The sequence below is a fragment of the Equus przewalskii genome, chromosome 3 (assembly GCF_037783145.1).
Source record: "Equus przewalskii isolate Varuska chromosome 3, EquPr2, whole genome shotgun sequence".
NCBI classification, from domain to species: Eukaryota; Metazoa; Chordata; class Mammalia; order Perissodactyla; family Equidae; genus Equus; species Equus przewalskii.
The window spans coordinates 10,240,558-10,253,006 of NC_091833.1; the positions used below are offsets into that span (position 1 = coordinate 10,240,558).

Genomic DNA, 12,449 nt, shown 5'->3' on the forward strand with positions numbered 1-12,449 from the left:
TTCAGAGCCAATATTCTGATCTCTGTACAAAAATAATGCCTTTCTTTGGCACTGATAAATCATTAAGCATTCATCTTAACTGTTTCAACATAAAAAATAGCTTACTATCCTTGTCAGTAAATAACCTGCCTTGCCTTCCATTAGACAAATTAACTTATATTTCTGCTCCAAACTATATCCAGTACCCTACGTCCATTTCATCAGAGGAATTATAAATTTTGGCTGTGAATTATGTTTACTTTTGTATTGGATAGTATAGCAAACTGCACATTTAAAATATGATAAAGGAAAAGATGCTCATGTATTTATAGATGCCTAAGTAAAGGTTCGAAGCTGGTGTCTCCACTGGGCTGCAGACCAGCCTGTCTAGCAGCTCCTGGACTCCATGATCGCCACACCAAACTCATCTTTCACCGCAAACTGCCCATATTCCCGTGCTCTGTGTATCTGCTAGTGACATCTCCATCCTCCTGGTCAACCAGGTTAAGAACTTGAATCATCCTTGCCCCTTCTCCATCCTTCACTTCCTCCATCCAATCAGTTGCCAGGTCCTGCCCACTGCACAGCTTCCAAGCTGGCTTCCCTGCATCTAGTGTCTCCCTTCTCACCCCACTGCCAGAATTCTCTTCTTAAAGCTCAGGTTTGTTATCATTTGCTCAGAAACCTTACCCGTTTTCTCTCATTTCCTATGGAATAGCCTACACTCCTTAGACCAGCACCCAAGGCTTTCCGCAATTTGGCCCTGACTCCCCAACTGCCTCTTGTTTTGATTATACCCAGGATTTAATTTATAGAGGTGACTGAGTGATGACACAGAGTGGTCAGTGCCATTAAAAGAAGTTTTATTGCTCACAGTTCCCAAGAGAAGAAGCCATGTCATGTCATGCAGGGCCACATGGGCAGGACCAGGGTCAGTCAGGAGGCAGGAGTGAGGGGAAAACATGGCCCAGAGCCTTCACTGCGGTTTCTGTGGGAAGGAATGGGTGAGGCAGAATAGGCAAGTCGGAACAAGCTTGGGACTGGACAGTCTGAGTATCGCTGGTGGGCTCTGGGCTCTAAGAGTGGTCCCTAATTGTCCAATACTTGGCCCTGGGGTGATTTAGGGCGGAACTGTTGGCTGGCTGTGAGAGTTAGATAAAGGAAGTGGTTGGGAACATGGGCTGTGCATTGCTTGGTTTGTATATGGAAAGTGTTGGCAGAGTTGTTTGTTATCTCTAGGAATGAGCTCACCTGGGAGGGGCAGTTCCTCCCCGGGGCTCCTAGGCCCCAAGACGTCAAAGTATCATAAAATACAGAAAATAAAAAACATGATTAATATATATCTCCCTTCCCATGAACTCTTGCTCACAGCTCTAGTAGCCCCCCCAAAATGCCCTTTTATATAAAAAATGTTGTGTAGTGTCTCTCTCAACACTCTGCCATCACCCATAGCCCTGATAGGGTAGCACCCCCAACTCCAGTATCACTAACCATGATCCCTTCTCTCCCCTCCCACCCCACCAGACCACTGATGGCACCTAGACACAGGTACCCAATCTATAGGGTGGCTGGCCACCTATGACCCTTGTGGCCTGCCTCAAAAGATGAACTGGACCAATCAGATTTCCTTTCCTCTTTTTAAGGATTTAAATTAATAGCCACAAAAGGAGATTGCCAGTTGATGGTAAAGTGAGCTGGAGGTTCCTGAATTAGACTCAGGACCTTTGCAAGCCACGTGCAGTCTAGCACTCCACGCTTTGTCCCGTTTCACCCCATTCCTCCTCCAAAGTGCTACAGAGTCCACTATCTGGAGCTAGTGGTGGAGTGTTGTTGTTTTTCAATGCTTCTTTCAAGTACTAAGATTAACAGAGACGCACAGTGACAAAACTCTAGAAAATAGGTCTGCCTTGCTCAGGCCTGCGATGGAGGGCACAATGATGCCTTTTCTGAAGCCCCCAAACGTGTTGAGAAGTTTTTCATATCACATATGTACATTTAAAGGACCACACAAACACAATCCAGTGCAATGCATCCTGCAGCTTCAACGGGCATTTCCAGGCTCTTTTTAATGCCGGCGGGCTACACTGGGCTACACTCTGCGGGAGGAAAACTTCCTGTGGCCCCACCTACTGCTCCCGCGCCCCAGGTTGCGCTGGACCAAGTCCGCCGACTTTATCGATTGCTTCTGCCTGGGCAGCCCCTCCTGGATCAACTGCTCCCGTCTGGCCCGTCCCCCAGCGCGGGAAAAGCGTTTCAATCCAGTCTGGCGGCCACAGCGACCCTACAATCCTAACCAGCCTGTGCTGCCTCCTCCTTTTACATCCCTGACTCCCCGAGGTCGCCCGATTCACACGAGCGGATGCGGAGAAGCTCAAGCCGCCACCATGTCCGAGGCTTATTTCCGGGTGGAGTCGGGTGCGCTGGGGCCTGAGGAGAACTTCCTTTCCTTGGACGACATCCTGATGTCTCACGAGAAGCTCCCGGTGCGCACCGAGACCCCCATACCTCGCCTCGGCACTTTCTTCCTGGACCGGAGCGGAGGGGCCGAGAGTGACAACGCTATCCCTGAGGTGAGCCTTTTGGCGCGGATTCCCGCCAGAAAGACTACAACTCCCAGTGGGCCCCGCGGCCTCGGGGCGCCGCGTCACCGGGCGCGCTGTCCTCTGCGATTGGTCGTTTTCCAGGAGGCGGGGCCACGTGCGCTGCCGAGTTGTACCCGCAGGGCTCAGCGCGAAGTGGGCTGGTTGCCTGTCCTTCGCCGCCTGGAGAGAGGAGGTAAATGTGTCCTGGGTCGTCAGGCTCCCCCCAACACTGACTTCATATTTGAAACTGTCCAGATCCGCATTGTCTTCCCCCTCCCCCATGTGTTGAATGCTTAAGGATTGGCTCCTACTGAATACTTCAGGATCTGGGTTCTGATCACGTTTGCCTTAGAACAGCAGCTTTTGCTCTACGAGCTTGTGATAAGTCTGGGAACCACCAATTGCCAAGTTCACCCTGCATAGTGTGACGGTATCAGCAACCACTTACAGAGGGTTTAGTGCCCGCACGGATGGGGTGGGGGGAGTAAACGTTTCCATGGATTACCCCTGTAATCCTTCAACAACCCCATAGTTAGGGATTGTGACATACAAGGAAACTGAAGCCCAGTGTAACTTGACAGGGTCCCACTGTGAAGTGGTGAGCTGGGATTCGAACTTAGGGCTGTGTGGCTTCAAATACAAGTTTGTCCCAGGAGCACGGCTTGTATTTTTTATTTCCTGTTTAGCCTGAATTTTATTTGGAAGGGTGTTTTTGTTTGATCTGCTTAAGCTCATTTTTATCAAAGTAATATATATGCAAAGTTTTAAAAGTCAAATAGTGCCAAAAAGATTTATAACGAAAAATAGCAGGCCCTGCCTCGCTTTCTCCAGCGTCCCTTTCCAGCTCCACAGGGGCTGTCTGCCTTTTCAGTAGTTTCTTGAAGATTCATCTTCTTGTTTCGAAACAATACTCTTAAACTTGTCTTCTTGCTTTTTTACAAATGGAGACATTATTTACGACTTTCCAGTATAGTGGGTAAGGATTTGGTTCTCTCACACACTGGGAAACAAGAGACCTGCTGCCCATACTTGATTGGTCTTTCCTTCATTTTTCCCTGCCGTCCTTTTCTGTTCCAGGATCCCATCAAGGTACCACATTGCGTTTAGCGGTCGTGTCTCATTAGGCTCCTGTTGGCTGTGACAGTTTCTCAGACTTCCCTTGTTTGTAATGACTGTGACAGTTTTGTGGAGTGCTGCTGCTCACATATTTTGAAGTGTGTTCCTCGGTGGGGGTCTGTCTCCTGTTTTTCTCGTGACTTGACTACAGTTATGAGTTTTGGGGAGGAAGATCACAGAAGTAAAGTGCCTTTTTCATCACATCAGATCAAGGGTACGTGCTGCCAACACAGCTTATTGCGGGGATGTGACCCTTGATCACCTGGCTGAGGTAGCGTTTGTCAGGATTCTTCATTATAATGTTACTCTTTCTTCCACCCTTCCATGCTGTGCTCTTTGGAAGGAAGTCATTATACTCAGCCGCACTAAAGGAATGGGAGTTATGCTCCACTTCTTTGAGGGCGGAGTGTCTACCTAAGTTATTTGGAATTCTTCTCATGGGAGATTTGTGTAGGAAGGGGTCTTTTTGGTTTTTTTTTTTTAAAAGATACTTGGCCTTTTTTTTTTTTTTAAAGATTGGCACCTGAGCTAACATCTGTTGCCAATCTTCCTTTTTTTCCTTCTTCTCCCCCAAGCTCCCCAGTACATAGTTGTATATTCTAGTTGTGGGTCCTTCTGGTTGTGGCAAGCCTCAGCGTGGCTTGATGAGCGGTGCTAGGTCCACATCTAGGACCTGAACCAGCGAAACCCTGGGCCACCAAAGCAGAGCGTGTTAACTTAACCAGTCGGCCACGGGCTGACCCCGTGTAGGAAGGTTTTAATGACGTATTTAATTTCATTCATAGATACAGGACTATTCAGATTTTCTATTTCTTCTTGTGTTACACTTGGTAGATTGGATTTCCCCCCCTAGGAATTTGACTATTTCATCTAAATTTTCAAATTTAGTGGTATAATGTTCAACATATCTGTTTACCATCTTTTTACATCTGTAGGATTATAGCAGTGTCCTGATTTTTATTCTTGATATTAAGAAATTATGCTCTCTTTCTTAATTAGTCCTGCTATGAATTTATCCTTTTTATTAGTCTTTTAAAAGAATTAACTTATGGGGGCTGGCCCGTGGCCGAGTGGTTAAGTTCGTGCACTCCGCTGCAGGCGGCCCGGTGTTTCATTGGTTCGAATCCTGGGCGCGGACATGGCATTGCTCATCAAGCCACACTGGGGCAGCGTCCCACATGCCACAACTAGAGGGACCCACAGCGAAGAATGTACAGCTATGTACCGGGGGGCTTTGGGCAGAAAAAGGAAAAAATAAAAAAATCTAAAAAAGAAAAAAAAGAATTAACTTATGGCTCTGTCAGTTTTCTCTTTTCTACTTTTGTTTTTTAGGTCATTGAAGTTCTGAAATTAGTTTTTTCTTTCTAGTTTCTTTGGACTTAATTTTCTGTTGTTCTTTCCCCCTTACGTTTTAAGGTGGGTACCTAAGTCATTGGTTTTGCAACCTTCCTTGGTGCATTTTAGCTGTAAATTTCCTCTAAGCATAGCTTCAGTTGCATTTCACAAGTTTTCATTATAAATGAGTTCACAATATTTTGATTTTCATTGTGATTTCTTCTTTGACTTATGGATAATTTAGAAGATTAGTGCTTAAGTCCAAATATTTTGTGATTTTGCTATTTATTTATTCTTTTGATTTCTTGCTTAATTCCACTGTGGCCAAAGAACATAGTCTGAATGATTTCAGTCTTTTGAAAGTTAACATTTGCTTTAAGCCCCAGCATAAGATCAATTTAACTATTCTTTTTTTTTTTGAGGAAGATTAACCCTGAGCTAATATCTACCGCCAATCCTCCTCTTTTCACTGAGGAAGACTGGCCCTGAGCTAACATCCGTGCCCATCTTTCTCTATTTTATGTGGGACGTCTGCCACAGCATGGCTTGATAAGCGGTGCCATGTTCTCACCCGGGATCTGAACCCGCGAACCCCAGGACACCAAAGCAGAACATACAAACTTAACTGCTGTGCCACTGGGCCAGCCCCCAATTTAACTATTCTTTATGTACTTGAAAAGATGTGGATTTTGAAGTCATAGTGTACAATAAATAATCTATATCTGTAAATTGGGTCAAGTCTATTTGTTCTGTTGAGATCCATATTCTTACTGATTTTTTGTTTGCTACTTCTCATCTATCTGAAGAGATATGTTAAAGTCTCCACTATGATTATAGATTTGTCTGTTTCTCCTTTTACTTCTGTCAGTGTAGACAGATTTATATTTTTCTGGTGGATAGAATGACCCTTTCATTATTGTCAGATGTCCCTCTTTATCTCTAATAATGCTTCTTTCTTTTGATTGCTGCTTGCATACCATTTTCTCCATCCTCTGTCTTCCACCTGTCTGTGTCTTTATATTTCAGATGTGTCTCTGTTAAGCAGCAGATGGCTGGATTTTGTTTTTATTCAGTTTGACAATTTTTTAATTGGTGTATTTTAATTCCTTTACATTTAATGTAATTATTGATATAATTGTGTTTATTTTTACCTTCCTATATTTTCTTTGTATCCCATCTCTTTTAGGTTCTATTTTCTTTCTTGACTTCCTTTGGATTAATCAGATTTTTTGTTGTCCATTTACCTTTTTATTAGCTTAGTTAGTCATTTATTCTTCTGTTATTTTAGTGGCTACCTTAAATATTACATAATCATTTTTGACTAATAGGAATGTTATATGAATTACTACTTTCACCTCTTCACAGACAGTGCTAGAATCTTTGAACACTTTAACTCTGTTTTTTCCCTCCTTTCTTTGGTATTCTTGTTGTTATGTATTCTAATTTGACTCATTTTGAACCCTATAAAACATTGTTGTTGGTATTATATTATTTTTGTTATTGTTATATTTACCCACTTATTTGCTCTTTCCATTACTCTTTTTTTCTTCCTCCCTTTCCATATTTCTTTCTGGGATTGTTTTCATTCTCCCTTCACGATTTCTTTACTCTGGGTCTTCTGGGGATAAGATTTCTGTTTCCGTCTCTATAAGGAGTCCCCACAACCAGTCCCAGGTTTGCTGATTCACTAAGAGTACTCAGAGGACTGGGCATGTAGTCATACACAGAGTTAAGATTTATTACAATGAAAGGATACAGAGCGAAATCAGCAAAGGGAAAGAGTGCCTGAGATGACGGTTGGAGGAAACCAGACACAAGCCTCCAGGAGTCCTCTCCAGCAGAGTCACACAGGACGCACTTAATTTCTCCAATAATGAACTGTGACAACATGTGTGAAATATCGTCTACCAAGGAAGCTCATTAGAGCCTCAGTGGCCAATGTTTCACTGGGGGCTGGTCACAGAGGCCCCCTCTACCTAGCGCATACCAAAATTCCAGACTCCCAGAAGGAAGGCTGGGGTTCAGCATAAACCATGTTGTTTGTACAAACAATGCAGGAACAGTGAGGCGCTCTGATCAGTTCCGGGAGTGGCGAGAACCCTTCTGAAATCCAAGTTCCCAGACGCCAGCCAAGGGCCAGCCTTGCAAGCAGGCCGTTCTAAAGATGGCAGTCTCAGGCCTGCTGTGTTAACTCTCTTCTGTACGTTTTCTATCTGCAGATGCCTTTATTTCACCTCTGCCTTTAAGGGATATTTTCACTGGGTATAGAATTTTAGATTAGCAGTTATTTTCTTTCAGCGCTTTTTGAAAGATGTCGTTCCATTTCCACTGTCTCACGGTTTCCATAGTTTCTGTTGAGAAGTCGGATTTAACTCTTACTGTTTCTTCTTTAAAGGCATGTGCTCCTCTTCCCACCAGTAGCTGCTTTTCTTTATGTCTTTTATTTATCAGCAATTTGAACAAGATGTGGCCTAGTGGTGCTTTTATTAATATTTATCCTACTTGGTGTTCATAATGTTCCTTGAGTCTATAATTTGATACTTCTTTTTAATTTTGGAAAATTCATGGTCTTTATCTCTTCAGATATTTCCTTTGCCTCAATCTATCCCTCTTCCCCTTCTGAGATTTAAATTAAATCCACGTTAGACCTTTCTTTTTTTTTCTTTTTCTTTTAACTGTATTCCGTATGTCTCTTAGGCTCTTTTCTGTATTTCTCTCCATGCTTTAGTCTGGATATTTTCTATTGACCTTTTTTCCAGTTCGTGACCCTCTCTTCATCTATGTCAAATCTGGGAAAGCTGTTAAATTTGACTTACTCTATTGAGTTCTTAAGTTCAATTATTGTATTTTTCAGTTCTGGAATTTCCATTTGGTTTTTTATTTATTTTAAAGTTGGTGCCTAATTACTATGGATATTTGGTGCCAAATATTGGACTTACCTCTCTTCTTTCTCAGATCTTGGCCCTTCATGTCCTGGCTGCTTTGGCAGCTTTGAACTCAACATTCATCTTCCCAGTCCTGTGAGTTTTCCAAAAGCTCTGCTCACACACATCCTAAAGCTGTTCCCACCTTTTGCAGCCATTCTCTCCTGTGAGTTTTATGCTTTTGTTCTCTCCTCCAACCCAGTTATGTTTACCTTTTATTTTTTTGGATATTTCCCTTAATTTCTGGTGTCATGGCCATCTCATCTTTTCAGTTCTATTAAGGCTTTAAAAATATAGAGAGACATTTTGCTTTTCTGTCATCTCTGAAGCTGTGCAGGGGGATGGGGAGGGGCTGCAGCCTGAGCTCGGGCTGATCCTATTTTTCTTCATGTCCCACCAGCACGCAGGGCGGTGCTTAGCACACAGTGGGCACTCAGTGTATATGTGGAATAGATATTGAATATTCAAAGAAAGTAGAAATGTTTATTATACCTCTGAAGTATCTACAGTTGGACAGTTTTTATTTGTGTTAGTTAGAAAACTTTCCCATTATATTACATTTTTGTTGTCTACCATGTTTTTGTTGTACAAATCCATTTTCTCTCTTCATTCCCTCGCGACACAAAACTTCAGCCCACTAGCTATTCATTTCTTCAGATCACAACCACATCTCCTGCATTTGTCAGTCAGTCTCCCAAAGAGAACAGGCAGTGTTGCTGAGGCGAGGTGTATTTCCGTTTTGTCACACACATGCTATGTTATTTATTTATTTTAAAGATTGGCACATCTATTGCCAATCTTCTTTTTCTTGGTCTTTTCTTTCTCCCCAAAGCCCCCCATTACATAGTTGTAATATTCTAGTTGAGATCCTTCTGATTGTGCTATGTGGGACGCCACCTCAGCATGGCCTGATGAGCAGTGCCATGTCCGTACCCAGGATCCGAACTGGTGAAACCCTGGGCCGCCAAAGCGTAGTGCATGAACTTAACCACTCGGCCATGGGGCCGGCCCCTATGTTATTTGTTTTTAAAATCTACACTCTTGTCTGATGCAGGGCTCAAAGCTTGAACTCCCCTTGTGGCTGGCTAAAGGACTTTTTGACAACAAGCGGCGGATCCTTTCTGTGGAACTTCCCAAGATCTACCAAGAGGGTTGGCGGACCGTGTTCAGTGCAGATGCCAATGTGGTGGACCTCCACAAAATGGGGCCACATTTCTACGGGTTTGGCTCCCAGCTCCTGCATTTTGACAGCCCAGAGAATGCTGATATTTCCCAGTCTCTCCTGCAGGCAAGTAGTTGATGTGAGAACCTGTGGGACTGCACGTGTCTCGGGAGCCTGCCGTGGCAGCCACAGACGTCACTCTTAGCAGGGAATTGTATAATTTATACGATTACTTTATGATTATTCCCGGGCAGTCTACAGTCACACTGTATTTGCCAATCATATGTAGACTTAAGTATGACTTGTCTGCTGCTCTTCATATATTCTGGCGAAGAGCTGGGACCAGCAGGAAGTCCTGGAAGTAAGAAAGGAGTGATGGTTGATTACAGGTGTCAGGCGCTTAGATACACAGTCTCAGCCCAGCCCCAGGACTGGTCTGAGGGTTCCTCTTGGAAATATATGTGTTATTTCCTCCTTTCCCTTGCTGCGGGGTTGAGAGCTGGCTCTGCCAGGCAGTAGCTGTGTGACTTGGTCAACCTCCTTGACCTCACTCTGCATCAGTCTTCCCCTGTAAACTGGAAGTGATAATAGTGCCGGACTCTAGAGTCGTAGTGAGATTATGTAGTGCCATTTAATGAATGGTAACTATTACTATTATTTTCCATGGACCAAACAATGTTATGCATATATTACCATCCCTTACAGTATAACCTTATTTTAACTTTTGGTAATCATTTTTTATTCTGTTGATAAGAGAAGAAACTGTCCTCTCCACCTCTTGTTTTACTTCTTCATTTTTAGCTTTATAAGAACTTTTGGCTTAAAACCCATTTGCTCCCCAGACCTTGCAAACACCCTCTATCAGCTTCAAGGGTTGTTTGGCCTAACACATACTGCTGCTTTTAATGTAGATAGTAAAGAAAAACTTTGTCGTATCCATTCAGAAAAAGAAGTCAGTACACAGACTGTAGGCAGTCTGAGCTTAGGAAACTCTTTTGGACAGCAAGCTAAAACTGAGGAAAATCCATTTGTCTTATAACGTTGCCAGGACGTGTTCTTGAGTTGGAATACTGCCCTTTTTTAATGAGTTATATGTTTTCTTTTTCCATCTCTGTTTTGAAGTGCTGTAGATTAGGGTTGCTTATATATGAGGTGACGTTACTGTGAGATAGTTGAAGAAACTGAAGCAGGGGCTTGTGGCCTGGGCTCTGAGACCTGTGGACACCCGTAGATCATATGTGTCTCCATCCTGCTCTCAGACTGAAAAAAACAGAAACTGCATTCAATTCAGCCAGGAGTCTTCGGTTGAAACCTGTCTGCATGTGACCACAGCACATTATTGTGGCCTTTGTTACTAATAACAATAATGGGTAGCACTTTCTGAGGAGCTTACTGTGCCAGCCATTTGCTAGGTGATCGACACATATCACTTGCTCAGATTTTCACAATAGTCCATTTCACAGACAAGGGAATCGAGCCTTGGCAGTGTGAAATGATTTATTCGAGTGGTAGAGTAGACTCAGATGTCCTCCTGATGGAGTCCTGAGACCAAATTCTCTCCTTTTGTGCCATTTAAATGTTGAGGGATAAAAATGGATCTGCTTTCTCTCACTCTCTTCTTCTTCAGACATTTATTGGACGTTTTCGCCGCATCATGGACTCCTCCCAGAATGCTTACAACGAAGACACCTCGGCCCTGGTAGCCAGGCTCGACGAGATGGAGAGGGGCTTGTTTCAGACAGGGCAGAAAGGACTGAATGACTTTCAGGGCTGGGAGAAGGGGCAGGCTTCTCAGATCACAGCTTCCAGCCTCGTTCAGAACTACAAGAAGAGAAAATTCACTGACATGGAAGACTGAAGGCCAGACCAGCACAGAATTTCCGTTTGTAGACTTTCCCCTGTGCGCCCTTGATAAGAGCCTGGTTGGCCGTGCAGAGGGCTCGGAATCCCGTCCCCTCTCGAGGCTTATTTCCTGCAGCCGTCTCAGGAGTGGTACCATCTGCTTAGGAAAGGACGTGCCGGAAGGTGTCCCTGGCCCTGTGAGTCTTCCAGGACGCTCCCACCCTGCTGACCCACAGCCCAGGCCTCGTAACCCAGGAACCCACAGCAGAGGATAAATCGAAGCCCTTCCTGGATAAGGATCATTAGCACATACGTCGCAAGAGAGTTGGACTGGGATTCCTTGTGCCTGGGAGTTTGGACAGCCTCAGATGTCCAGTTTCACTAGCTCCAAGGGACAGGGACAAATTGGGCCGTCTTAGCCTGTTCACAAAATGTTCTCTTGAGCTTAATTGCCTTACCTTCCTTGTGGTCGCACAAAGGACAGCGTTCGCAGGATCCTGGTCTTACCTGTAAATATCTCCTGCCACCTGCCTGTGGGGAGTAACCCCACTTCCCAAAAACAATCAAGCGTAAAGAAGGAACAGGGAAAGGCAGCCGAATGGCATGGTTTTCCTAAAGAGAAGACGTTGCTTTCCTTGTCTGTAATCCTCGGCTTAATGAGCTGGAATTCATATAACTCTGCAGTTAACCTAGATGGAAATGGTTAAACTGAGCTTGTTGTTGTCTCCGAGATCTTTGGAGCACCTGCGCAGTTACTCCATTCCCACCCTAGAAAAGCTGTCAGCGAGTCGTTTGGAGTTGCAAAGTAGTTATTAAAGGGTGTTAACCAGCCCTTGTTACATCCGGAGAGCAGGGCTTTGGGTTGCTGGTTATGAAGGGCCCTGTTTGAGAAACTCAGCATGACAGATGCCGGTGGGCAAGAGACCTTGATTATGCTTGCTCTCTCTTCAGTAAAGTTTGCAACATCGTTACATAGAGGATTCCTGACTGTTTCTGGAGAATCTGTTTAAACAAGCAGAAAACGCTTCTCCTCGAGGTCAGGCTACGTGGAAAGGGCGTTCGCCAGGCTGCCCAGGACCGTTCAAAGGGCACTTGCTCCGCACCCACTGCTGCCCTCCCACCTTCCCACCACCAGGGAAGATTGCCTTTGCCATGGAAGTTACAGAGGGGCTCAGCCATCCAGGTGGTGCACGTGTCTCCAGGCAAACTTAGAACGTCAGAAATGCTTTTAAAATGCCTGTTTTAAGATGGAATCGATGTTTTTAAAATTTGATCGTGGTGCTAAATAAATGACCCGCTTTGCACATGAGTACATTCTGTACAAGTACTATTTCTTGGCTCGAGTACTACAGAGGTCAGGTGAAGCATCAGAGAGTTTTGGTTTTGATCATATTTGACAATAATGCCCAAATAAATCCATGTTTAGCAGCTGCTCTTTTGTTTGCACACTACTCATAAATATGAGGTTCATTCTCTGTAGGAATGCTCTGTGTCCCAGAACAGTGGGAC

At 44.2% G+C, this 12,449-nt stretch overlaps 1 protein-coding gene across 1 annotated transcript; it reads left to right on the forward strand.

Annotated features, from left to right (window-relative positions):
* The first annotated feature begins 2,152 nt into the window (after nucleotides 1-2,152).
* Nucleotides 2,153-12,249, forward strand: GINS3 (GINS complex subunit 3). Its single transcript, XM_008540402.2, has 3 exons — nucleotides 2,153-2,549; nucleotides 8,991-9,224; nucleotides 10,726-12,249. Exons 1-3 carry the CDS (start codon nucleotides 2,364-2,366, stop codon nucleotides 10,954-10,956), a joined length of 651 nt encoding a protein of 216 aa, XP_008538624.2. The 5' UTR covers nucleotides 2,153-2,363; the 3' UTR covers nucleotides 10,957-12,249.
* Nucleotides 12,250-12,449: the final 200 nt, after the last annotated feature.

Bases quoted from the DNA above. Each gene is read 5' to 3' on its own strand.
- GINS3 (XM_008540402.2), top strand. From the start codon at position 2,364: ATGTCCGAGGCTTATTTCCGGGTGGAGTCGGGTGCGCTGGGGCCTGAG. The intron at 2,550-8,990 runs GTGAGCCTTTTG...TGTCTGATGCAG, and splicing joins GTGACAACGCTATCCCTGAG to GGCTCAAAGCTTGAACTCCC. The intron at 9,225-10,725 runs GCAAGTAGTTGA...CTTCTTCTTCAG, and splicing joins TTTCCCAGTCTCTCCTGCAG to ACATTTATTGGACGTTTTCG.